The sequence below is a fragment of the Apteryx rowi genome, unplaced genomic scaffold (assembly GCF_003343035.1).
Source record: "Apteryx rowi isolate R43461 unplaced genomic scaffold, aptRow1 scaffold_300, whole genome shotgun sequence".
Lineage (NCBI taxonomy): Eukaryota > Metazoa > Chordata > Aves > Apterygiformes > Apterygidae > Apteryx > Apteryx rowi.
This window is the reverse complement of record NW_020449420.1, coordinates 692,210-719,889: the sequence shown is the minus strand read 5'-3', so window position 1 is coordinate 719,889 and position 27,680 is coordinate 692,210. Positions and strand designations below refer to the sequence as shown.

Below are 27,680 nucleotides of genomic sequence, written 5' to 3'. Positions count from 1 at the left end.
TCTGGTTAATTTCATTCTAGGATTATCAGAACCTACTGTAACTCTGTGTCTTTAAGATTTTAAGGTTTATTCAAGTCTAATAAATTTCTTCAGTTCCATACCATGAAATAAGCTCCTAACAACAGCCCTTTGTACAGTGTTGTGATAATTTATTCAACACCATCAGCAGAAACTTGTAAAACTCCTCAGAAAAGTAAAGAAGATCCTAGTATCAAAGTATCCTTTGGAGAAATCAGAATCATGACTCAATACTTTCCTACCTCTCTGATTTCTATCTGCATTATGGCAAAGACAGGATCCACTTTCCAGTTAAGAAGCTCTGAGAGGAGTAAGGCAGGGCTGCGTGAGCGTTCTCATGAACACTGTTAGGAGACCTATCTCTCATCCCAGGTGCACTATGTTTTAATTACGTGGACAAGGAGAGTCATGTATGTATGAATATATGCATATGTAGCATAGTTTTTAAACTGGGAGCTATCTTAATACACAAAGGTTGAGATCTGACCAGAATTCTGTCCTGTTTCTCTGTTTGGGTCACGTATGCTTTCTGGAGTCACCTGTTTCACCAAAACTCCTGATCATACCAGAACATTTTATGAAATCAGTATCTCATCTGGCTAAGTTTTGGGGTTGTTTGTTGTTTTTTTGGAGAGGATGAGGGATTACAAAGAGCTTGTCTTTTTTTCCCCTCCTCACATCATGAACTGGAGTAAGAAAAATAGAAATCTGATTGCAATAATCGCTTTTGGAGGTACAGCAACAATAAATAAATTAAATTATGATGAACTATTGAAAGCTAACTCTAACTCAAGTCAAATATCCACCCTTTAAAAAAAAATACTGCTATGCATCAATGGATTCAAACACATTATTTTAACAAAGATACTTCAAGTATTGATCTCTAAGAAAAATGATGTCTTGTGAGTAGCTTATGCCTACTGTGTTTGTATGGTTTTCAAGCAATTAGAATTTGATCTTGTGATATATGTGATACTTCTGTAGATGACATGGAATGACTTCCAGTCAGTATTAACATTTCAAAAAACATGTTTAGAGAATAATAAAAATATTGAAATAAAAAATAAAATGAAGTAATTATTGCATTTTACTTTTTTCCACCCCCCACCTAACTTTCCTGCACAGATACACTGCCAGTGAAATGTGCAAATGAAATCTGAAGGCGTTGACATGCAAATATAAAACACTGTTAATTACTACTATATACCTGGCATTTTACACACAACTAGTTTTAGAAATTCTATGTGTAACAAAATTACTATGTACATAGAAGATTGCAATTTTTTTATTTGAATTCTTTGTTGTCTTTTGCAAAAATAAATTTTTTGGTTTTTGTTTTTTTCTTCTAGGACTAATAACCTGGAGAACTAATAGTAGTTTGCTGCTTTACCTATGTGCTTGGTTCTTAAGGTTTAATGCTCCCGTCTGATGCAGCTCTTCAAGCTGTTTTCTATTTCCAAAATACAGGGCGAGGTCTGTGGCGATGATGGCTTTGCGGATGATCTCAAGGACTTGCTCATATTCGCTGGAGCTCAGATTGGAGAAGACATTGTGCCCTTCCAGCTATGAAAAAGTAAAAAACCAATAAAAAGCACAAGCTCTAATTCTGAGATGATTTCAGTCTTTATTTTACCAGACAGGTTACAACAGTTTTACAACCCACTGACAATTTTTGTCACAAGTTCAAAAGCGGACAGCCTGAAATGCACTTTTTTAATCCTTCCTTTTTAAATATTGTCATGAAACTGTTATGATTAAACCACTGATTGGTTTGTGGGACTGGTTCCTTTAGAGTATGTTCTTTCTGAAGCCTGAAAGCATTACTAAAGAAAAATGCTAGTTTTTCCCACTACAATTTATAAGCACTACATACACAGCACTGTCAGACAGTATTAGCTTGGGAATTTGCGATTTAATCCTGATCCAGATTACTGCATTGCCAAGCTGGTAAACTGAGTGTCTGATTCACTCTGAAGAAGGATTTTTGATATTGTATAACATGTAACATGGATAAAGAAATATCCAAGTTACAGTACTAAAATAATTATGTTTTGATACAGTGTTCCAAATGAAATGTGCCTGCAATTGCTGTACTCTCTGATACAATTTTCTTTTTAGAAATAGAGTTTATTACAGTAGTTTCATGTATACGAACATTTAGGGGAAAAAGCAGCTTTGTTCAACCGCGGGTTGACTGACTCATAAACTAAAGACAATGTTTTCCACTATGGAGGCTCTGGCAACATGCCACTGTCATCCCCTTTCAATTTCCACTATGTATTATTGTGCATTTAACTGACAATATCCATGTACTGTGATCGCTCATGAAACTGTACCACATTTTGAAAAGTCAACACTATTCACTGACTCTAAGCTTTTGAAAACAACTTGTCAAGTCTTTGTACTGTTTAGGGGAAAACAGGGAAAAAACAAAAAAGAATGAGCCAGCCAGCCATGTCAAGGTGTGCATATTCACAAACAGAAAATATTATTAAAATATATCAAATGCAGAGGTGTTTTGACATTTAATTGACATTTGGGTTGAAGTTCATCAAAAGTTTTCCTGATTTTTGTCAAGCATTTACATAATTTCTTCAAAAGAATTCCTCCATGGTACGAATAGGCTTGGCTTCTCTCATCATCCGGAACGTAAATCTCATTTTCCAAAATTTTTACTTGGACAAGTAGATTTATTGTGAATAATGAATAGAAAATACAATCCATCCATGTCTCAGTGTTCCTTTGGCAGCCTTTTAAGTCGCAATACATGACGCTCAAAAAAAAAAATTCAGAATGTTTTAACCCATCATCAACACTCTGGGACCAGGAAATGACTACTACTAGTTTTCAGAATTTGTTTTTTGAGAGCTTTCCCTCCCCCAGCCCCCCAATCGACAAGCATGCTGTTTGTCCTAGTATTTAAATTATGCTACATTTGGAGCTGTCACTTGTAGGCTTTAAAATCCGCAATACCAGGGAGACCACAGTGGCTGTGACAGTTTCTGTTCACACTACTAGAAATCGACTAATTCCTTTTAGTGAAGTAATGATCRAAGCTGTCATTTCTGAGCATGTCTTTTAGGCTTTTAAGACTTAGATACAAGGTATGACTGCTAACATTTTACTCCTCCCTGCTGCGCTAAAGCCAGTGAATGGTGTACATGTGAACTGTCAGTGGATGAGAAAAGTAGGTATAAAGTTTCAAAAGATGAAAAGTACTACAGGTTAGTAACAAAATTAACACTCATTGCGATAAATCCTAACAGTTCCTTTGATAGCAGGCCAGGAAGTGCGCAGAAAGGCTTTTTGATTCAAAAGAAGAACAGCAAGCCCACAAGGCTGCTCTGATCTGTCTTTGCTGCCAGTCACCACCCACGGGTACCTGGGCAGCCAGTGTTTGAGTCCACTAGGCAGCCCTGGCCACCTCCCTTTCCTCACTCACTCTCAACAACCAAGGCTAGGAGATGGCAGGGAGGCAAACAGGTTCTCTGCCTTCTCTGCAAATGGGGCTTTCACCAATTACACCATTTCTGCAGGAAAAATGCAAAATGATTATTAAAGAATGACAGAAGTCTGCTCCACATAGCATAATGGGACAGAGAAGCGTTAATGACTGTGGAACTTGCTCGCTGTGTACCAGTTCACACAAAGAATGAATACTAAAAATCTAATGCCATACCACCACTGAAGGATTCAATTACACCCTCCTACATAGAGGAACACTCAGAGACAAAGCTTCCATTCTCTGAAGAAATGTGTATGATACCTAAAACCATAACCATAAGATGGGCTTCTGAACATAATACAGAATATGTGTTTTTCCTAAAAGCTGATTAGATATTTAAGAAAATAAATATCTTCCCCCTGAAAGACCAGAAAGAAAGAAAAGTTAACAAGGAATTAGTGACACAGTAGCATGGTAAGGCTGTGTGTCAGGCATGTGCACAAAAAAATAAAAACAGTAAGCACGGGTATGTTATGGACTGGCAACCATTTTCACAGGTGAGAGTTCTCACTGTTTTTTTTTTCTAATTCAGCACGAACAAATTTTTAGCTAATGAGAGAAAATCTGTTTGTCAACCAATACACTTAGCTTTCCCAAAATGTGACTGCACGCTTTCTGCTAGTTTTGTATTAATTAAACATACAGAGACATTACTTCATATTAGGAACTCTATCACAGAATATTATCATATTCAAATTTTTTATTTCAATTTGCTGAAGAACAAAAAAAGCACATAACATAATCAAAACAGTTTAAACTTCTCATGCGTGCAAAATTAACATTTAGTCCTAGGTAAAGAATTTATGCATACTTCATGCCACACATAATGTTCAAGACTTCATGCCACACATAATGTTCATGAAATTTATTACAGCAGGTTTTAGATCTTCTCATACAAACTTTTGCCAGTTCTTGAGTTTTTATTCAGAATTTTAGGATAATTAAAGACTCTTTTGAAGCATGTTCTGCTGGAAATATGTAACTAAAGGAGAAACTGAGTCTTCTTTTTCAAAAAAGGTCCTACACTGTATGGTTGTGGGAAAAACCCTCATGAGTTGACCCGGAAGCTAATAGCTCCATAGAAAGGCCATAAACAGTAGACCTTCAAATAAACAATTGTTAATCTTTCATAACATCAAGATTTTTGGAAAGATGCTTTGATTTTCAAGACACACGCATTATTTTTGAACACTTGGGCTGCCAATTCTGGAACCAGACTTGCTGTAATAAATCAAGGCAAATACTTCTCCCACACTACTTTTCTAGATGAGCACTACAATCCAGAAATTAAATTAAGCATGCTTCAGAAGATCTACGGGGTAATGAGGTGACTTCTATTTCCACAACTGGACTCTACTTCACAGATGGTACAATTTCAATAATCCTACCTGCAGGATGGACACAGTCTGCGAGAAGTGGTGCTGTTCCATTGTTGATGTGGAATAGAGAGCAGCTAAAGGGTGGTCAAATTTCTGAAGATAGCTGTTGCTGTAACCTCTGTGATCCAGGTCATGACACAAGCATGCAACTAAAAGACCTTTCCGCTACAAAAAAATCGAGATAAAAAAAGTGAGATATATTTCCTGCCTCTAGATGTCACCCTCATCTCTCAAAATACCTGAGTGTTGCACTAGGATTACACTGCATTGAAAAAGTACGCTGAAAAATGTCCTTAAAATTGCAAAAAATGCAAAAGTTAAGAAATGCAGAATTAAAATTCTCTGTCCAGTTGTAATTCAAGCCTTTTTTATATTATGAATTATAACACACTGTTTCACAATCACATACTATGGGAGGGATTCTGCTTCAGGAAGAGATCAGAATTTTGTACAGATAGTCTTGTTGTCCACTGGATCCTTACCACGTTTATTGAAAAAATGGAAAGCACAGAGTTATTGAGGGAGGAGAAATACACAGGATGTGTGAGTTCATGGTCAAGACTGCTGTCCTAAAGGCCAGTGCTAACCCTGCCTCTGCAACATAGCTCCCACAAGAGGCTGACTAAGCCTCTTAAAACCAAACTTTTCGCAGGTACTCACTAATGTGATCTACAGAAGCGCTGAGCAATAGCAACTGCAAATGAAATAAAATAAAACTGAATTTTTATTTAATTAATTCTTAATATGTTGAAAACTAGAGTCCCTGAAATCTCTCATTCAACACATAAAATCAGTGGACACCTGGGAAATTTCTTCACACAAGTGTGTTTTGAAAAACATATTCATTAATGTTTGCAAAGTAGTTGCTGTAGGCATGAACATCATAAAAAGTCTTTATGAAATTAACACTTGGTCTAACAGTAGGTTCTGATGAGTGTTCAACAAATAAGGGAAAGGCCCTAAAGTGAAGGAGAAAAAGAATACTGAATAGCCACTTGTTAAGCAAGCAACATGCATCATGTGTACTGTATGGAGAGTTCTGAGAGTCTGTGGAAAAACAGCACATGATCACATAATTAAAGACGTTATCAAAAACACAAGGTGCTCAATTAAGGTTATAGCACTCCTAATTATTGCATTTTTGATTTTGAGACATTCACCTCTATTTTTAATCCTCTCTTTCATTTTTAATGATGTCCTTTCGATACCACATTTTATAAAGCATGTCTTTATAAAGCAAACAGAATAAAACTGATCATACTGTAGCACACATCCACACAGATCCTCAGCAGAAGTGGAACCCTTAGTGACATAACAGAGATCTACAAGTCATGAAATAACTAACAACTGTAGAAAACTAGTATCCCGTTTTCACTGTTATCAGGAGGGGTGAGACAAGTTGCCAGTGGACTTCAAAAATGCTCTCTGACAGCAAAGGAAACACAAGTCTCAGGATCCTTCATACTGCATATTAGATCTAGAGGGCAAAAGCTCTTTTGTCCTTGCTCCACAAGTTTAATTCTCCTGTTGCATCCTTTCCAACCTGTAGTTTCCCAGTCCTATTTTTTGTCTGGCTGGCTCCTTGTGCCAGATAGTTCTCTTTGTCTGGCTTGTCCCTGTCCCTACCTCCCAGGGATTCATTCTTGTCTTAGTCCCTCAGAATTACAATGCCTAATCTCTGTGCTCTTGAGCTTGTACCTAGTGTCTCTGCTTGGATTCTTGGTCTTTAACGACTGCCAATTGCTGGATCTATTTGTCTCTAGATCAGAATCTCTCTGACAGTGTTTTGTACCTTCCCCTTCCATCATTCCATCTACCTAGGTGCGTATCATCATCCCTCACCTCAGACCAGCCTGTGCAAGTTCCCCAGCCTTTTTCCTTCAGCAGCTGCCTGTATTCTTGTCAGATACATCTCCAGCGTCAGGATGATGAGACTGCTAGCAAGAGCTTGAATGTAGTCTGGGATAAGGTGTCTGAGTGGGTGAAGGCTGAGTGAAGTTTGACAGGGAACAATGACTGTTTCCATCTCTCTTAACAGCTGCCTCTTTTGCTCTCCCAGAGTTTCTTAGCCCAAGTTTTAATTGCTCCAGAAAGATGGGGCTTACAGTTTGGTTAGTACTGAAAGTTATGAGAGCTCTAAATACCTCCCAAGAGTGCAATCTACAGATTTTTTGTTATGAAGGAACATTGATTTTTTTCAAATGTGTAACCTGGTCAACCTTCAGCATATGGCTGGCAAATGCCATTTTCCTATTTTGGTGCCAATTTTCAAGTCCCAGCTTTAAACAGAATACACTAGACCTTTTCGAATGAAAGGTCATCAAATTTTATTTTATTCTTATAAACTGAACAGAAAAATGATTTTTCATAATGTGCTTCTCTAAAAGAGCCAAAGAATTTTGTCTGAAATTTCCCCAAATAAATCAGCCTGAAGAAGACAGCAAGCTTGGAAAATTACAACCCAAATGGCTAGAATTTGGCAAAGTTATGTGCAACTCAAAACAGGTTCTCCCAGGGGGAAGTTTCAGGTAAATAATAGCCAGCACTTCCAGTTGCACCTACAGTAATTAAAAAAAAAAAAGTGGCAGTTCTTCATAGTGTGTATTAACATTAAACCATCTAAAACCTTCCATTTTATTATTATAATTTTTTCAGTTAGTGATCTATTAAAAGTATGATTTTTCTAAACTGTATGCAGCTATCTAAGAAAAATATATACACATGCTAAGTACAGCTGCTGCATAACTGAAGTTCATCAGAGAATAAACATGTCTCGTCATTTGCTTTCCTTCCATCCTTTCTATTCTTCTCCTTTACTCATGTATGTCAGCTATCTCTGCAACACCAAAGCCCTTCTCTCTTGTCCTACTCTATATCTCCCAGATCTCACAATGTCCAATATTCAGGGGCTTTCCTTCCCCTCGGTACAGATCTGCCATTTTCTTAAACGTTTAAAATAAAGGATGTGGTTATAAGGATGCAGAGATAATATCAAAATAGTCTTATAGCAAATCTGTTGCTGCTTCTTCAGTGAGCAAACCTGAAAAACATGAAGGAAACACTTCGAGTAGGAATCTGAAGAATTCTCCTTCCTCAAGCTTTCTACTCATATTCATTCCACAGGACAGACTATGAGACTGTTTTCACGGTTTATATACTCTGCCCAAGCTGATATCAAAACTCTAGCATAGGAAATGCACTTCTGTGATATGGCTGATGCCTCTAATGAGACCATCCCCTCACTTACCTCCAGATCAGTGAAAAGCCCCTGGTTGTTCYGAAGTATAGCATACATGCAATGTGCAACTGTGACTGCATGCTTCCAGTTGTGGTAGGGCACACGGCGATAGTTCTTCTTTACAGACATAGTAAATCGGCATAGCTTTTCAAGTTCAAAGCTTGAAAGGAAAGAATTTGGTGAGACAACAAATAAGAATGGATAAAATAACCAACAGAGGAGAAAAGATGTGTTGGTTTACTCTTCTTGCTAGGATGGACTCCCAATGCGTATGACTCATGGATTAGGAGAGTCATTCAAGTTTCAGAAAAAACAGAAGAGTGTGAGTACTTGACAATGCTCTTAATTTAATCTGTGAAATTCTGGAACATAAGTCAACCTACTCAATTCATACCACATGATTACATAACCTCTCCATTCCCAGAAACCTAAAGTGTTGTTTTTTAAAGCACTATTTATTGAACTTGCTGAAAACTGAAACTTTGCCCCTAATAAACAACTTGAAAATATCATTTATGATTAAAACAAAAAATTAGTAAAGCAAACTGACATAAAAACAAAAATTTAATTGTTTAAAATAAAATTTAAATCAAACTGACCTAGAAACAGTTCTAACTTATTTCAATTTCATGTTAATTTTTAAATGCATAGTACATAGTTCAAAAAAACCTCCAAATGCAAAAGTTGTTTTGGAAAAAAAAAAAAAAGTTGAGAGCCTTCATATTGACACGGTGAAAAGAAAAAGCTTGGGCTTTTTTGTCAGCCCTAAAGCTTTTTTTTTTTTTTTTTCTGATTTGGCCAAATGAATAGAAATTCACCTTTCAGTGTTTCTACATTTTGCACCAAACAATGCTTTAAGTAACTGCCAATAAATCATGATCTGTAGCATTTATGGGATTATTTTAAAAGAAATTTTTATATCTTCTTGCTTATTAATATGTACATGCAGAGTGAATTTATGGTCAAAAGAATTTTGACAAAGGTAATGATAGTAGTAACAAAATTGTTACGTTTAGCTTATGTGCTCATTAAGAATATCTCCAAAAGTTTTCTTATCCTGTAGTATCAGAGCTCTGTACAATCTTTAATAGATTTTATCTACCCAAGATCCTTTCAGAGGAAAGCAGAATTATTTTTTTGTTTACAAATGGGAAATTCAGGCCATATTGGATGTAAGGTAAAATTTTCTAAAGTACCTAAAACAAATTGCCAGAGAAGAAGGAATATTATTTTCAAGCCCAGAATTGAACCGAAGCTGCCAAAGTCCTAACTCACTGACGTTTTCCCCACATAAACAGATCGTGTTTCCTTTATTACCATATTTTTTCTGTTACTGTGGTTTGACTTTTTTTTTTTTTTTTTTTAAGGTCCACATCATTGTGATCATTTCGTATGCATCTCACAGGCGCAGTATTAATGTCCTGGTTTTGCTTGTATGTGGGCTGAGAAAACAAAGTTGAATGTCTCTGACCTATCATGTAAAAATGTAAATACATTTATTACATAGAGCCATTTAGATAGAAAAATGTATTTCGATGGTTGCATGTTGAGCAACTATTATTCTGCTCTAGTCTTAGCCATCAGTAAAAATGGAGGCATACTGTCTTTCAAAAAAGCTTTAGGTTTTCTTTTTTAGTTCTAGAGATTTCAGACAGACAGCTCTAGAATAATTGGTAAAACTACTGTTTAAAACAGTACATCTTTAGTCAGAATATTGTAACAGTCACTTCCACCTAGATCCAATATCTGCTCAATGATTACTATGGCATAGTACAGTTGTAGCCAAAGGGGAAATCATTACAGATGATACCTTAACTTAGAATACTATTACTTCCCCCACTGCTGTATTTTTTTATGTTTGATTAGAACAGTAAAAGATTATTTCTTCCTGAGAGCAAGGAAATTGTAGTGAGTATCATAGCTTTTTTTCAAAAATCCTCCCTGGACAAGACAATTGCACACTAATAGGTGTATACTGAAAGGCACAACCCTACTCCTCAATACATTGAAAACCAAATTTTAGTGTTAAAACAGCTGCAAGTCCTCGTTTCAGAGGGCTAAGAAGTTTTCTTTTCTCTTTCAGAAATTAAACACAAGTCTGTCAGTCCTCACAGTCTCCTTTTCAAATAATTTCCTCACTTTTGTTTGTTTAACTTTATACGTCAGAAATGAAACTCACTTGAAAAAAGATAAGTTGATGTAAATTCTATCCCAGAAAGAAGGAGGAAAGAAAAGGAATAGAACTTAGTTGAAAATTTGTCCCCAAATCCTGCAACCACAGCCATTCATTTAGCAACGGAAATACCCTGATTTTGCTAAGCAGTGAAGAACTGCACCTAGAATAGTCATCCACTTTGCAGTATATTGAAGAAGGAGGAAACCAACCATGCCAGAGTCAAGAGAGACCCTCATATCTGACTGTATTTATGCCATGAGGGCATGGAGATTGGTCCAGTTATTAAGATGAAACAGCCACCAACAAACGTTTCCAACTGTTCCTCAGGTTTGGAGGGGGATTATTCCCCTTTTAATCGCCCATCTTCTCCACAATTGCCCCACTTCTCCACGATTTGGAGCTGCTCTTTTCTTTCAGCAGTGGGAGCATACTTAGCCAAGAGACTACTGATATTGGTAATGAGAATGGACACTAAGAGAAAGGACAATAAATGAAATGACATTTCATTTGAAAAGCACTCATTTCTATAATTAATGGATAATGATGCTGGTAAGTGATTTATATTGGAAGATAAGATCCTAGTCTTGGATTTATAACCACATATTAAATTAATTTCAGCAACTATGAATTTGAAAAAAATCAGTATTCATGGACCTTCCCTCCTTTTTGACAAGGTTGCCTTTAACATCTTCACCAACTTCTGACTGAAAAACAATCTGACCTCGGAACCAAACAATACTTCTATTTTTTGAAAGGACAACTGTTTGGATGATACTGTGAGTTCTTCCATCTGGCTGTTCCCAAATTTTATGAACTGGAGACCAAGAAACTAGGACAAGAAATTCAATCCAGTTGTTATAGCCCTGTGCAGACCAAGTATTGTCTCCAACTCCAAATAAAATAATACCATATGTTAGAGTATAATGATCCCAACATTTCCTTATACACACATTCATAAATAATTGAATTAAAGCAATAAATCATGTACTTCATACCAGGCTGTCCCACAGGACTGGTGGACCATGTAGACAAAAATGGCAGGCCAGACATCCTCATAGGGACTGATGTCAAAGTGGTATCTAAGAAGAAATTTTCAGCTTAGCAAGTAAAAGGACTTTCTCATTCTAAACTAAAAATGACTGGGTAACATGTCTCTGACAGCATTCACTCATTTCTGAATATAAACGAGAAACTGACTTTACAGTCTTAATCTTCCAGCTATGTAAGTCAATATATTTCCACCAAGGTCAATGGAACTTTGACAGCTACCCTTTGGTTCTGTTTAATTAATGGCAACAGAAATTTTTCTCTAAGAATCCATTGTTAAAGTACAGCACCAAAGTCTTCGCTCAATGCGGATAATCAGAGCTTTACAGGTACTCCAAAAATATTCCACTTTTCTCCCCAAAATTGTAAGGATAGTATGTCTAGTAACACATCACTGACTTCTTTGCCCAATAGTTTCTATCAGAACTGGGTAAGAATCACTTTAATTTTTACAAGAGAAAAATCAAATTTTATTAGTTAATAGAAATTAAGCACAAACTTCAAAAAACAATCATTTCATATTGTGTTTTTTATGTTTCATTAGCCAATGCTTTTGCATCTCTCCTGATATGAACACTTGGGCCTAATGTTAAGGACCAGCTCAGCTGTTTGTCTTTTGATTATTAATTAACCCCTTTCCTGGCACCTGCTGGGCTGCAAGTCTTCTATTTACTTTCCACTGAACCCAGCTAAATGCTAGTGCGTAYGCCACACATTGAACAACCCAGCAGGTGAAAGAGAGCTGAAGGCAGCTGAACTGCTTGGAAAAATGGTTAAATATATTCAGATTTCTCAAACTAAAGGATGTTAATACAGTTTAGAATGAAACCTGCCATCTTTACAAGTGAAAGTCATTTTGCTGAGGAGGCGGGTTATATAATATCTAACAAAGAACAAGAAATTATATTGCAAATAATAGGCTTCTATTAGAGTGTAATCCTGCAAGCTGCTAATACTCTGGCTTTCAACCAAATCACTTAAGCACATAACAAACTTTAAGCATAAGTAGTCACTGTTAAACTTAAGCATATGCTTGCATGCTTTGCTTGATCAGAGCCACAATGCTCAGCACTTGACAAGAGTAAGTGAAATCTAGAGTAGATCTCCAGACATTTAGGTTTTGTGACTCAAAATCAGTTTTGATTTTAGGCACTGGGTCACTACAGTAGAATTCATTGTTCTGAGCCAGGAACAGTGGCTTAAAAACTGAGATGACTCCCAGTGTTAGTATTCTGAGGGAGAGACTAGCTATAAAATACAGATAAAAGTATGTCTCAAGCATACAGCATAGCACAGCAGACCTGTGAGAGCAGACAGCAACCAAATTGTTTTAAAGAAAAGTTAAGACTATTCAGATACCATAAACTAATGGATCGGAAGTCCTCCTCCAAATGTAGGCCCCTTTAGGCTCTTAAACCCTGACACCTAAGATTCATAATCTTGAATTATCTTCAGGAGTTAGAGAGCTGTATCCATTTGCCCCTCCTGCAAGACACACACACCCCAAAGCCAAAAAAATACCACCACCAACAACAAAAAACAGGAAAGAGCTGACTCTCTTATTTTAAAACATGTAAAGGGGATGATATTATCCATTTTGTCTTAACTACTGAAATTCCAGCTCGGCCTACCCTCTCCTCTAGCTATTGGTAACTTAAGCCTATCAGGAAAAAATCCTCATTGCTACACTTCTTGGATCTAACTTAATGTTTAATGCAACTACTGTAGTTATTTATCTCTGTGGAAAGTTCTACCATTCTGATTAGGTATTATTTTACACCTGTGATAGATAGTTTGTTCGAAGGTCACATAAAGTGTACCTAGGCGTAAGATAACTAGAGATAAACCCCCATGATTTGGGATAGTTCTATAATAACAGTGCTTCCTACAAACCCTGCAAAAAAAAAATCAACTTTTTCAAAGACAGATATTAGTTGTAGCTGTTGCTATAATGAAAAAATACTTACAGTTCAATTTCTTTACAGATATGTGGAGACAGTGTACAGTGCATGAGATTTTGCCACTCTTCTGCTGTACAAACACTGTGGTAGGATAGCTTCTCCATTGTTACACGGTAAATACACTCTGAATGGCGAATTCTGTGGTACATCTGAGAAAGAGAAGTTACTCATTACTGTGAGATTTTAGTAAGGCAGATAACATTTCTTTCCTGTAATCAAGCACTTATTCTTAAAATATACATCTGCAAAAATGTCAGTGATTTTGGCTGCCCAACTTCACATGTCTGAAAAGTGACAGATTACAGAAATTTGGTACTTCTGGAAAACTGGGCCTTTTAGGTTTCTCAGTAGGGGCCATAAACTTTCAAGAATTATCACACCTTTCTGCATCTACTCACTGGGGTACAAATCTAGGGCTCTGCCAATTTTTCATTACGCCCTCATCTCTCCCAAGAAAAAGAATCAGAATTCAGATGTTAGAGTCTATTTCAGTCCCTTGCAATATGAATAACAAAAAGAAAACTGGTAATGGGGCACAATTCACATTTTGTGCCACTGCATGAATTCGGCTATTAACTGGTCCAAATAACTGCTACTTAAATGCAGAAAAAGTACATGAGAAGTTTATCATACCTACATTACTATGCAATAACAGTGAAAAATAAGTCCAACTAATTATTGAGGGGTTGAAACTCATCTACTGTAAATGCGGCATGGTTTGTAAACAAGTAAAGACGCACCAGGTTTTTTTTTAGTAAAGACAATCTCTGGGGCAGTATGCCCTGAATGGTAAGCTTCATCATGTAAACAGAGTGAACTCACGCACAACAGTGACCGTATAGTCCCAAGTTTCATTTATATGCAGGCCTCTACTTGCCTTGAGTCATGTGGAACAAGCTTGAGTGTAAGAAAGATTCACTGCTCCAGTATACTGTCAGCCTGATGTGAAATGGCTTAACGTAAATCACCAGGCTTAACTGCCATTGCATTGTATCCTACCTCCCATGAATATGATAAATTTCTTCTACAAAGATTAGTGTTAGATTTTTACACTTATACAGTAATGATCATTACATTGTTTACGCTTTCTAAATTAATAGTCTTTTTTGAAAATAAAGGCTTTGAACACAAAAATTGTACCAACCGTTGTCTAGAAGAATGGATAATTATGAGTATATAGCACAGCATATAAAAATAAATGATTAAATTAATATTTTCAATAGTAAGCATATGGAGTGGAGAGAATATATACCATCTCCATCCACCAGTTAACGTTGTAAAATACATGATCTGAATTTGTAAAAATAAGTAGGAATCATACTTCCTAATGGAAAGGACTATACAGATACCACTCACGTTTCAAGTATGCTCTCTCAGTTTAGCTATATGAAATGGATGTATCCAGAGTACAATTATTTCAGAAGGCATCAAATGAATCCCTACCAGCCTCTTAAAATACAACTATTCAGCAAAGATTTCAATGACTGTGATTTCCTTGTTAATTCAACAAAACAGACTTATGACTCACTTTAATGGTCTGGAAGATGAAATAATAGATTAAATCCTTAACTAGGATTCTAAGTCTTCACATTATAACAAACAGCTTACAAAACTGCAGATAAAACTTACATTAGCACAGTGTAAGGCTAAAGCACAAAAGACTGCAAACATTTTAAAGTTGTTCTCATCAGTTTTAGAGAAGGCACTTCCACTTATTTTGTTCACCATCTGCACAACACCTATTACACTTCCTCGGCTTACAATAGGCATGCACAGGATATTTCTGGTTGTGTAGCCTGTATAGAGGTCTACTTCTCTGGAAAGCCAAGAAAGAGAAAGGAAAAAAAAAAGAGTTAATATTATTAATTAGTATCTATTCCTTGTTTCCTAATAATGCTGATGTACAATAAACTAGACATTTTTAATGTAGACATAACTAGTACCTGTAAGAAGTTAACCTCCATAGCTCTTATATATTTACCTCTACTGTGTCAGATTTAGAAACAATTTTAATCTTTTACTCTCCATTTGCAAAATAAAGAATTAAAGCTTCCTCATATTGAAAGGTAGTTCATTCATAAAATTACAGAACACTTTTTTTTTTTTTATGTATTACTCATGTTATTTGTTAGGTGGGTTTCCTCCCCACCCCCAACTCAGTCAGACTGCAGAGAGGCTAATAAAGAAAATCAGCAACAGTCTGCCTAACTGGGCTTCTAGGACAGGAGAAAAATAAATCTTTCTTTGTGATTTTTATATAAGACACAGATAATACTTTTTATTTTTTATCTTAAAAATATCTCCAATGGCCAAAACATTTAGATAGATATGTGATTCTGTGATTCTGTGATATCTATAGGTTGTCTCTTCATCAGAAGATCACAGTTCCATAAATGTATCCTAATTTGAAATTTGAGCATTAAATTAAGTAGAAACTTTGGTGACCTATCTTCTTCTCCCCCTCCCCACAAATCCCCTCACTGAATAACTTCCTACCTGTTAAAGCGTGGATCTGCATAGGCATCAGGGATATTAAGGACTTCCCCTGTTCTTGCCACTTGACCAGCTATTCCTTTTTCTATAGAGAATCTGCACAAAATAAAAATGTGTGTTAGTCACAATATGAATGATCCAGAAAAATATTTTTCCACTGGAGTCTGTCTCAGGCACAGTAATGGATATTTGTTCCAGATCAACGTTACTTAGATGCTCGTGGGAGAAAAACCTTATGAGACAACAACCAGTAGTAAATAATAAAATAAAAAGCACATATTTAAATAGATACTTCCTGAAAACATTTTACATAACTATATAGTTGAAAACAAAAGATGCCATAATATGACCATTTTAGTGACAAAAATTCAGTATTCCTAACTTTGGAGGTTATACCTAATACATATTACATTTGTACAAAACCTATGACTTGTGTTTACCCTTATATACTATTGATTTCATCCCCACTTTTACAGATCATATACAATCTAGGGGTATTTTGGGAGACAGGTGAATTTGGTAAAATAAAGTTTGGAAAAATACCAGTAGATATTTCAAAGTTAGACATCATATAAATGCATTACCTAAGTACGCTTCAGAATAACCAGCATGTTGCATCTCATGACATGCGAAAAATGCAGTGGTACCAACTATATATTTTAATCTCACCAGAAGAAAATTAAACACAGCAAATATATTCACAAATTGAATCAGAAAAAAAMCACATACAAGCCAGTATTGCTAGGAAGCAATTTTTCTTCAACCTAAAACAGTTATGACGTACAAGCACAAACGGATTTGCAGATAAGAACAAGTAGAAAGAATCCCACACAGAACACATTCAGATCTAAATGTACCTGGGTAGTATCCTGTCCCCACTGAAGTCACTGACAAAACTGACATGATTTCACCCCATACAACTGGTTTTAAGTTACAGTTTCTCCTGCTTCTTCTTATGATATGTATATCACACCAACTTAGACTCCTTTCCGATGACTGACTCAGTATTACTTTCTTACAGACATTTAAGTTATATTTCTCTTTCAGTATACATCACCCTGAAATGACTCACACCCTTGCACTCAGAGTCAACATTTCAAGAATTTTCATACCGAAAAGAGAGTAAAATATAAGCAAGAAAAACAATTATTAAGGAGTAAGAAAGTATATCTTAAAGCAGGCCACTTTCTTCTTTAATTTACGCCACCTCCTTGCTTGTCAGTATGTAACTGCACCAATTTTGACTCCTTCCATTCTTACTCACACAATGTAGTAAGTAGGAGTAAGTTCGTCTAAAGCAGTCTAAGTGAAGACATGAATCATATCTCATATTGGCCAAGAACTTTAATGATATATGGAGGAATTGAAAAAAAGTCTGAAAATTTCATTGCTGATTGTGTATTTTATCAGAAATATTAATGCAGGAGACTCAGTCATACATTTCTTTCTTTCTAAGAAGTTGCAGGGTAAATCCTGTCTATCTGAAAATCTTGTATTAATGGACACATTGATAAAGATTCAGCACTTTTCAAAAGTGAAAAATGTTAAATTGACTTTGCTGTTTTACTCTTTCATTAAAAATACGCATACATGTAAAAAAAAAAATCTACTTGTGACATGAACCAGAAATATGCAACAATTTTGGGCAGAGAATTCTGTCTACTCATTACAAGCCTGCATACATTTTCAAATTCACCATTTCAAGCATACTCCAGAACCACAACTATTTAGAATTTTGAAAATATTCTAAATTCAGATGAGAAAAGGTAAAACAAAACTACTGGATCTAAAGTCTTCAAAACCAATGATCAGTCCATACTAGATCCTATGTATGCCTAATCCATCCGTAAGAGGTATGAATTGAGATTTCCTTGTTTTGGATGTGCCTGAATAGCAAAAATTTCAATTCCTTTTGGGAACTCCAAAAAATGTCCCATATTGGCAGAACTATGGATTAGGTGCACCTTTACCTGCACCTTTACCTACCTCGGAACACCTCTGTTTTTTTCCCAACATGATTTCCAAAAGGACCGCCTCCGGAAGACGGCATTTCCAGGAGTGACGTTATAGCTTCAGAGACGTTGTTTCGATGGCACTGCAATGTCATTCCCGGAAGTACTACCTTCTGGAGGCGGGTCCTGGTGGGAATGATATCACAGTATGACAAGTATTGTCAGGGTACCTGCAGATAGGCACAGAGACTGGATAATAAAATGCCTGCACATCYGTAGTTATAATGAAACTGCTTTCTTCTCCTAACTACTCTTACCTTATTTCTTTGGTCTTCTTGAAGACAGGTTTCCCATCATTTTCTTCTCCAATATCAAAAAGGTCTGAATACAGCTCCTTATTCTTGTGGTCAACCTGGAAGAGTGCACACCTGTCTGCATTCACCAGGTTTTTTGCATATATCTACAGACAAAAAACAAAATCAGAATTAACCATCATGGGTTAAATTACCTTTAGTCATTTATCTGATAAAAACATAAGCCCTTAGAAGTTAAAAGTTTTGAGAACTTATCCAGTGTGAAGATCTCTTTGAAGCAGCATCCACCCTCACAGCAATCTTTTAGGATACAATTCAAAAGGGAAGTGGGTTTTTTATTTAATATTTTCTGTAAATTAAAGTGTTTTTCTCATTGAAAAATACAAGCGTATCTTTAGAGGCTTGAATGTTTGTTAAAGAAAAAAGGCTTTCCTAATAGACTGGTTTGGGGTGCAAAGAATGCTTTTCAAAATGGTACTTTTTTCTCTATTTTTAGAAATTATTCATTTTCACACTATTTTAAATAGGTAAGATATACCAAGACCTAAGAATACTTTGTCTTTTTGTCTTTGTCTTCAATGTATACATATTTGCATTGAATATCCAGTGAGAAAAAAAGAAATAACAGAGAGGCCAGTGTTTGCTTCTAAAAAAGCAAAATGTGCATTTCTGTGATACGTAACAATAAACAAATAGAAGAAAAATAAAAGTAGCATGATGGATTGCCATATGCAGTGGTGTAGGAAATGATGATGACCTCCTTATGTCACAGACAGTTCAGTACAAAAGTCAAAACCCAACTGGTTCTACATGAACTAACCATATTCCAAAAAGCACCTCTCTCAGTCAAGAACTACCACAGTTCAGCAGTATACTTGCATGCTCTCTATCATACCATGAACTAGCTAGGTTTTATTTCAATGAAACTAATTCTGCTTTGTCAGAACAGAATCTTGTCCCTGGAACAGAGCAGCTTTTCACAGGAATGTTTCTCAGATTTAGGATGGAGTTTCTGAGAATGGAAATGAGTGAAACAAAGTCAATCAATGATCACTGTGTCAACTTAAAAAGCCATATGATCAGGTTCATGAACCTACTTGATCCAATTCAGACATGGCCTCCTAGTGTCAGTCTCTTAACTGCTCTGAAGCTGTAACAACTGCATGGCACAGAATGGTCTGAGGTAGATCTCTCTCCAYTTCAATTTTATATGAATTGTTCCAATTGTATATAATACCTATCTACTCATTCGGTCAAAGAAAGAAACTGACTACAACTCAGTGTGCAGGGCATGCAGGTGGGATGTCTAAGACTTCTCAAGCCTTCCATATGAATGAACTAACTCACCTTCTCCCCCCCCCCAATCTTTCACACACAAAAAAAAATCTTTTTAAATTAATGAAGATAGAAGAATGTTAGATGTTGGCAGGAAGAACCTATGAGATGGTAAATCATTAGTTGTGAAGCTCTTATCCTATGTCATATGAGCTATGTAACATAAGCTGCACAGAAACCATCTAGACCACCTTACGAAACCTGGAGAGCCCTTCAGTACTGAAAGACTCTGTGGTTAGAAAGATCCCTTTGCTTTCTAATTTGCTCCATTAGAACAGGGGAAAGTCGGGAAGACTGCCAGCTGAGAGGTAACTTTTGAGAAATATTTTCCATTTTAAGGATTAAAAAGTTTAAAGATCACAGCCATTCACACTATTTCATCCTCTGCTTAAACAGAGGACTGAATATGAACTGTGCCAAAAGGTCTAGTAAATGCTTCTCTGCACCTATTCTGAAACTCTATCAGATTTCTGTATAAATCAACAACACTAAACAAATTAGAAAAGTTTTGTGTTCTAATGCATATGACTCGAGAACTTACCTTGGTCATTACTCATGTTTTTTAAAAATGATTGCTTAAAGACTACTAATTGAGATAAATGGTTATTGGCATGAGAAAGTCTTTCTTCTCTAAAATCCTGGCTCAAATCCAGGCCAACTATTGAAGGAGGATATCAAAAGGTACTCTTAGCATTGTCAATAGGGACACCAGGCAGTGAAGGTGACCACCTTTTATGTACGTTGCTTTTAACTGTACTCAAACACACTGATAAGAAAATTTGCAAGGCAACTTGAACTTCTGCTTCCCTCTATGCATCTCATCTATATTCAAAAACAGCTTTATTTTTAAGCATTTTTGATATGGCATTTTCTCTCATAGTACTAAATTCACTCAGGGATTTCAATGAAAATGAAAAGGAAAAAAAAGTAGAGGGATTTTAGTATTATAAGTCAACTGTTTTTTCAATCAAACTTTATGTGCAATCACCGAAACGTGAAGCAGGGAGGTGAAATTGATTCTCACTCTTCTCTCACTGAGAGACCCAGAACGTGCCACATAATGATAAAATCACACTCCAGTAAAATGGCAATAAACGTGGAAACAAGTAATTCAATTAACTGGCCTAGAAACAGCTAACTAGAACACATTACAAAGGAAGCTGAGTATGAAGCATCTATGCAGGTTATAAAGCAGAATCCTGAAGCAGCAAGTGTTGGTAAAGACAATGAAAGAGTAAGCACAATTTGTTGCCAATTGCTTTTTCTACCAGACTATTATTCGTGGAGAAGAATATCAATGTTTGTTATTAATGTCACATGTTATATTACACCACTTCTTAAAATGTTAAATAATTTTTTAAGCAATTCAGTTACATTGGAATGGTCAACATTCAGAAGTATTTCCTATGTGCAGGATTCTTGACTGTATACTGAGATATGACAAACACTGCAGAATATTTTCCATAATTAATTCAAGTTTCTAAATAAATCCACTTTTACACTGTTAGCATTCCTAGTTTGTTGTCTTTGAACATGTTTGCTAAGAAGATCGCTGGGAAGATTAGTATCAGAGTATCATTGGAGAGCAAATTTTCAATGTGCAGACTGAAGTAATAATATCAGAGAACTTATTAAGATTTACAATTAGGAAAAAGAACCACAGTATGCAATGAGTGTGCAAAAGCTAGACAGCATAATTTATATACCAAACAGCAAAAATATGCCATGAGCAACCAATCCACAGATATCTGTGGACACTGTTCCGGAAATAATTCTGAATTGGAACTTGATTCGAAAAAGTTACAATCTATTTCTGAACTATACTTTAATTCATTGATTAAACCATAGTCTGTTAGTTATTTCAATGCAATACTACTTTAGTATTTTTTAGAAAAATATTGATCGACTCTGTCATTCTAGTTATGGGCATAAATCACTTTGTGACGCAAAGGGGATGTAATGTCCTTTGCACATGTCATTTGTAAATATTCTAGGAGTAATGGTGGACCTCCAGTCCTTCCTATAGACAACAGCTTCTTGAGGAGTATTTTGCAGCAAGTAGCAAATTGGATTTAGAAAAAAGGAAATCAATAAAACATGCTGAAATGGAAAGAAAAACAGATGCCTTTCTGTATACAATTTTCAAACCTTCCTTAAAACACAATAGTAACTATTTAGTTCAGAGACCCTCATGTTTCATTACTTATGAAAGCTGTGAAACAAAGCTGTTGCGATAAACAATCAAGTTGACTCTCACCATCTTTTTCCATATAGAAGTTTGTTCATACTGTTTGTATTGCACACGACTTACAAAAAGCTCATACATTGCTATGATACAATGTCTTGCTTCAAGGAAAGGAGAATGAAGCAAGCACTTTAATAATGAAGATTAATAAATTTAGAAGTGAAAAAGACAACTTACCATTATATGTTCAAGTAGAGAATCTATTGCAACTATATTATCAAAATACGTTCTGCAGAAAAAAAGAGATAAGTCAGCAAATAGTCATATTTAGTCAAACACTTCAAGCGGCTTTCTTGGGCCTGTTTCACAACCACTTAACAGTGGCGCTCAAACTGGTGAGAACAAACCTCTGTACTTTGAAAAGTGCTGACTGGCGTGCTAATACCACAAGGGAATTCAGAAACAGTCCTAGCTCGGTTTCTTTAAGTCATTATTCTACAATGACAGAACTGCAGAAAAGTAAAGGAAAAATGTTACCAAATATCACCTACCATAGACAGAACAGGCCCCTACCTAGTGACCACCAAGAATATACTGACATGCTTTGGCACCTTTTACACACTTGCAATTTTAAAAGGAGAAGAAAAAAGGAAAAGAAGAGCCATCCAGAAGAGAAAAAAAATTCTTTCTTCCTTTGCTGAAATGATTGCAGACATATTTTATCTATGTGCTTTCAAAATATCTCATTAGGGTTATGTATTGAGAACCATGTACTGAGAGCTATTGAGAACTGTATATTGTAGCTAAATTAATGTCACATTATCCAACCTTTAATAGTATTTAAAAGGCAACAATCTATAAAACTCTTAATGAGATTTCTCCATTAACCCAGGTGTAGCACGTTGAAGTTGCAGAAAAAGATTGACCTTGTGACTGAAAAAAAAAGTGGTATCTCAGTTTCACAGTGAAGTGGTAACTGTCCAAGGACAGTCAAGAACATTGAAAGATAAAGGTCAAACTTATTAGTAAAAGAAGTCTAAATCTTCCACATGCCAAGTCTTAATAACCGTCAGATTACAATGTTCCCAGCACACAGAAAGGCATTGTCCCATGGCCTTGAACATATATACAGCTCGCTTCTGTTTGGGTACAGTGAAAAGGAAATGTATAATACATCAGTTTTACATTTTCAGGGACATGAAGATGTGGAGCACTGTATACTATGCCCTTTCTAAAATGTTACAGAAAATGTCCCAGTGACATTGCACACTAACAATTGCCTCACTGAATAGAAAACCCTCTTTCCATGCAAGAAAAGTACAGATCATTTTAAAAAGCAAATTAATTATTTTCTTGCTAGTGCATGTCTTTACCTACATCTGTTCATAAAGTTAGTAAATGATATCCCAATTTTGTGGCTCAAAACATAGGATTTCTTTTCTTGTTAAAAGTAAAAATTCTAGCAGTTGATAATGCTGTATCAGAGGTATTTACTTGTAAACATACTTATTAAATATTTGCAATATTTATTGCCATTTTTATTTAAAATCTTAAAATAATTAGAGTCAAGGCTCTTTAAAACAATCTCAGTGCAATGTAGCAAGAGTAAATTGCCAGCCTCTAAATTTGGCCAGATTAATCTGGTAATTCTCTGGCAGTATATAATTCAATCTGGTAATTCTCTGGTAGATAATTAATCCGGTAGTTCTCTGGTAAACCAACTCAGTACAGACTTAGCAACATAAAAGCACCCTGAAAAGGAATATAATGGTGCAGCCCTCATGAGTGCAGAAGTGGGTAGCTTTGGCAAGAGAAAGATAAGAACACCCTTTAGGAGACAAGCTCTGAATCTTACCTGAAATAAATAAATGAACAAAATGTCATCTCTTGGGAGAAACCCTGGGGAAAACAGCTGGGTATAGCCAGCTTGCCCTCCTTGCAAAGGGTAAATTATTCCCCTCCATTTCCAGCAGAGGCCATTCACCTACCTGCCTTCTTGAACTGCAGCAAAAGAAACCTGGATGTTCGCTAACCTCATCCGTTTGAGAATTATTGATCGAGACCCACAAAACATCTCACTATTCCACAGTGTCATCAATCCTTTATGATGCATATAGAAATTCTTCAGTGTAACTAAATAGTTTGATAAAATACTGTCAAGCATACCAGACTCTCTGATTTACCAAAGCTACAACTTTACTTGTTTTGTGTTTTAATTTATTGGCCATCTCTACTGTTTAAGACACTGATAGTAGGAAAAAAGAAAGAGTAGATTACCTAAAACGCTTTAAGTTGACTTCACAGGACTAAAAGCAGTCTTTCATATTTTTACTGGGTTTCAACTTCAGCTTGCCTTTATCGTGACAAGAAATTAGAAGAAAATATACCACACACAGTGACAGTTCTTTCAAAATGAAAACAGGGCCTTCAGAAAATGCAGGGAGAAAACAGTTGTGTGCCAGCTCTGATTCTTCAAGGATATATCCTTGAAATGTGTATATGTATGCAAATGTGTGTGTGCACACACGCACACATATATATCAAAATAAATTTAAAAAGGGCTGAAGAAAGCTAACTACCTTTTCATAAAATCCATGCAAGCCTTCTAAAATGGACAATAAACAGAAGATACAGGAAACCTATTTATTACTTTTCCATAGAGGGCTATTTTTAACTCTGAGAGAAGAGAAAATAAGTAATGTATAAAAAATAAACAATAGCAAATAAATTCTGTAAGGTGTAACTGGGTGTTCCCTTTTCTCCCTACACAGAAACAAGAAACACTTTAACAGGTATGCACCACTGCCATCCACATCATTCCTTCTTGTCCTTGGGCTTAAGTTTGCCTGCCTTCTAAGGTGTGTTATGTCTGCTTGTGGGCTGAGTTAGAAAAGCTAAACAAAATAAATTGATGAGATTACAGTACAAATCACACTTACTTCGATACATCAAGCAAGAAGTCGTTCAGTTCGGTCTGCTTGGCAAGGCCTCTGCACACCTGGAAGCACAGATCGTGTTATCATTTGTTCCAAGAGAACACTGAAGTGAGAGGGAAACTGAAGTCACGTAGTCTACTTGTTTAACATGTATTAAAAAATACTACTAGAAGTATATACATGTTACAGCACTACATAAAATCTATTACAAAGCTGGCTTTGTGTGCTGGGCTTCAGTCTCGCCTAGCTAACTGCTGAGTTACAAATGTCAAATGTGAATAACACCTTTCTTAATTCTCTTTGAAAGATATTGGCCATTACGTTTGTATGTGCTTTCTCACAGACTGCCCCTGAACGTGGTTACAAAATCAACTTAACTCTACTTCCTTATCCAGATCCTCAACTCTGCTGAGAACATCAAATATTTTGCTTGCTTTCTTCCTTACCCTACTCTTTTACCACTTTTCTTCCAGGTTGTAAAGGAGCACGTAGGCACAAATGAAGAAGGAAATCAGACAAGCTTACCTAAACTTTTTGCCCAGTAAAGGCAGATAATGTATGCTCATCTTTTGGAGAAATCAACTGGAATATGAACACTAAAAATAATGTATACACACCATACTCTAAAAACAAAGAGTTAGATAAAACAAAGCTCTGAACCATGTTTTTACTTCATCTAATTTCATATTCTTTATCAAAAGTACAATTGTACATCTGTACATTACTAAAGCAAACATGGAGGTTGGAAAAAAAAAACAAACAAACAAACTAAGCCTCCACTGTATCTTTTACACAATAAAATACCATTTATATCTGGTAATATCTTGTACCTGTGCAATGCAGATATCAATAACTGCAAAATATGACAAGCTATATCCACAAGTCTGATACTTGCATATAATAAAGTAACCAGGGACAATTTCTAGATATATACTGCTTCCTAAAATATAACTGTAAGCCTGGTAGGCAATGCCTAAAAACAGATCAAAACCCTCACATTCTTCCCAAGCAAGAACTTCAGAGGGGAGAGTGCTCTGTTTAAGTCCAGAGGAGCAAAAGGGAGAGAAATGAGAAAGATCAATGGACAGGCTTAAACTATGTTTTCCATGTGTTGTTTTCTTACGTGTGAAACTTCTCAGTTAAAGATGGAGTCATTATCATAAAGTGAAGGGAAGTTACAACTATACACAACTGCAATTCTGATACTGTACAACAGTCTAGGCCAGCTAATTCTATCTAAATGTGCCAAGGTGAATGATCAACCTAAAAAAAGTCAATAGTTTGCAGCATTGGGGTGACAAAGAGTAGAGTCTAGAAAAGGAGAGGAGGAAACAGTGCGAGTCTTCTGCAAGGCGTATGAAAGACACCTTGAAAAAAAGAGGAACGCAACAATCTTCTCCCTGTGAATTGAGACAAGAATCTATTTTTGTGTTTTCTCTGAGATGATGGAATATGTTCAGTTTTCAGCGTTAATGTCTTCTATTAACCGAAATAAGAAAAGCCGTGGGGAGATAAGAATCCTGTGCTGGGGTTTGCTAGAGCAGCTAGCAGCGTGAACCACACAACCAGACATGAGGTATCCTTAGTGGGAGTAGTTAGGGGACCAAGAAGCAGCTAGCAGGGATGGCTTTGGTACCCAGCTAAACCTAATAATCTCAAACTGAGTTAGTGCAGGAGGAGGAAAGCAACCAGGTGGCCTAGCAGTTACCTCCTTGCAAGGAAAGACTGTAAAATTGTTATAATTCTATTTTAACAGTTATCTACTTCATTAGTTTCTTTTTCCTTTAATAAAATTATTCTTTGTTAAATCACTTGATTCATGGTTGCAAGTGAGGAAAACCAGCTCAATGAACACCAGAAACGTTAGCATATTTTTCCCAACTTCCAGGAAGGGGTTTAAATCAACGTTTTAGTAGAGACCACTACTTAAATTTGACCATAAGCCACATTTCTACACAATGAAAATTGAAAAAAACCCGCACTCACTTGTACTTGATGTATTGCTACTGAAGCCCATGCAAGATTTGCGGTTGCAACCTGAAACAAAAGAGAAAAAACTAACTGAAGAAACCTTGAAAATTTCACATCAGTTACATCATAGTTTTCTCTATCCGGCTGCTAAATAAATTGATGAAGCTGTTTCAGACAAAGACAGGTGGCACCAATTTGTGGGAAGACATTTATTTTGTGCAAGTTGCAGTGTACTTGCGAGTGTTTCAGTTTCAGTAAGGTACATTCAGTCACAGGAGAATAATCCTCATTTTTTGTGTCACAAGGATGCTTATCAATGTTCTTCAGAAGCAGTATGTGGGATTCATCAGCTCAGGAATATAAAATCAAAACAACCCTCCCATATTCCAAGGGGCTTTAAAAATCACATTATATACATTGTTGAAAGGAACCTGCCATAGAATAAAATATCCCRTAACATCTTACTGGGGCTTCACCTTTTCAGTCACAACTGCTCCCAGCTATAAACAGGCACTGTTCCTTTCACTACCATTTTGGTTGCAGAAAAAACAGACCTCATCACTCAGCACAAGACTAGTGTTTTAAGTATGTCAGTTTCCAGGCAACATTTCAAACAAATGTCACGTAAACTGCAGTTAACTAAGATGTGCTACCATGCATAATCTCCTGTCCTTGAAACACATGAGCTTTATAGGAACACAGAGGATAGAAGTGCAAGAGGTCTGCCGCTCCGTATCCTCCTAATGTACATTTTTTCTACAGAACGCATTGTGCGCGTTTTGTATAAATTGCTAATGGCATCCAAAGGCTTTCTGAAATCTGAAAATGAAAAGAACATCTTAGAACACTTACAAAGTGACCTTTAAATATTTTTAATTTACTAATAAAATACTTTTATTCATCAGTCAGTCTTTTATAAATACACCATTAATGAACTTAAGGAAGGTATTTAATATAACATAAAAGATACATAGCTGCCTTGCACAGAACAATGCACGTCTAAGACCTACGTGAATTTCAGATTGAGTAATGGTTATTATTTAATAGCAAAATATTTAAAAATAAATAAATTGTGTGTAAGCAGCAGAATTAATGAAGTCTGGTTCCATACAAATCCCTGTTCTTTGTTTTGTGACACATGTGCACCACCATAATACTGCAGCCCTCTAC

General features: G+C 36.0%; 1 protein-coding gene across 1 annotated transcript in view; it reads right to left on the bottom strand.

Annotated features, from left to right (window-relative positions):
- PDE10A (phosphodiesterase 10A) overlaps nt 1–27,680 on the bottom strand; it is a 200,115-nt gene that overhangs the window by 15,906 nt on the left and 156,529 nt on the right. Inside the window, exons 8-18 of the mRNA XM_026070001.1 lie at nt 26,526–26,576; nt 24,543–24,601; nt 21,841–21,892; nt 18,087–18,229; nt 15,821–15,913; nt 14,954–15,140; nt 13,331–13,473; nt 11,312–11,395; nt 8,150–8,300; nt 4,912–5,067; nt 1,409–1,581 (exon numbers count right to left, since the gene is read on the bottom strand). Coding sequence (XP_025925786.1) covers nt 1,409–1,581; nt 4,912–5,067; nt 8,150–8,300; nt 11,312–11,395; nt 13,331–13,473; nt 14,954–15,140; nt 15,821–15,913; nt 18,087–18,229; nt 21,841–21,892; nt 24,543–24,601; nt 26,526–26,576 — 1,292 coding nt within the window. The remainder of the gene's footprint in view (nt 1–1,408; nt 1,582–4,911; nt 5,068–8,149; nt 8,301–11,311; nt 11,396–13,330; nt 13,474–14,953; nt 15,141–15,820; nt 15,914–18,086; nt 18,230–21,840; nt 21,893–24,542; nt 24,602–26,525; nt 26,577–27,680) is intronic.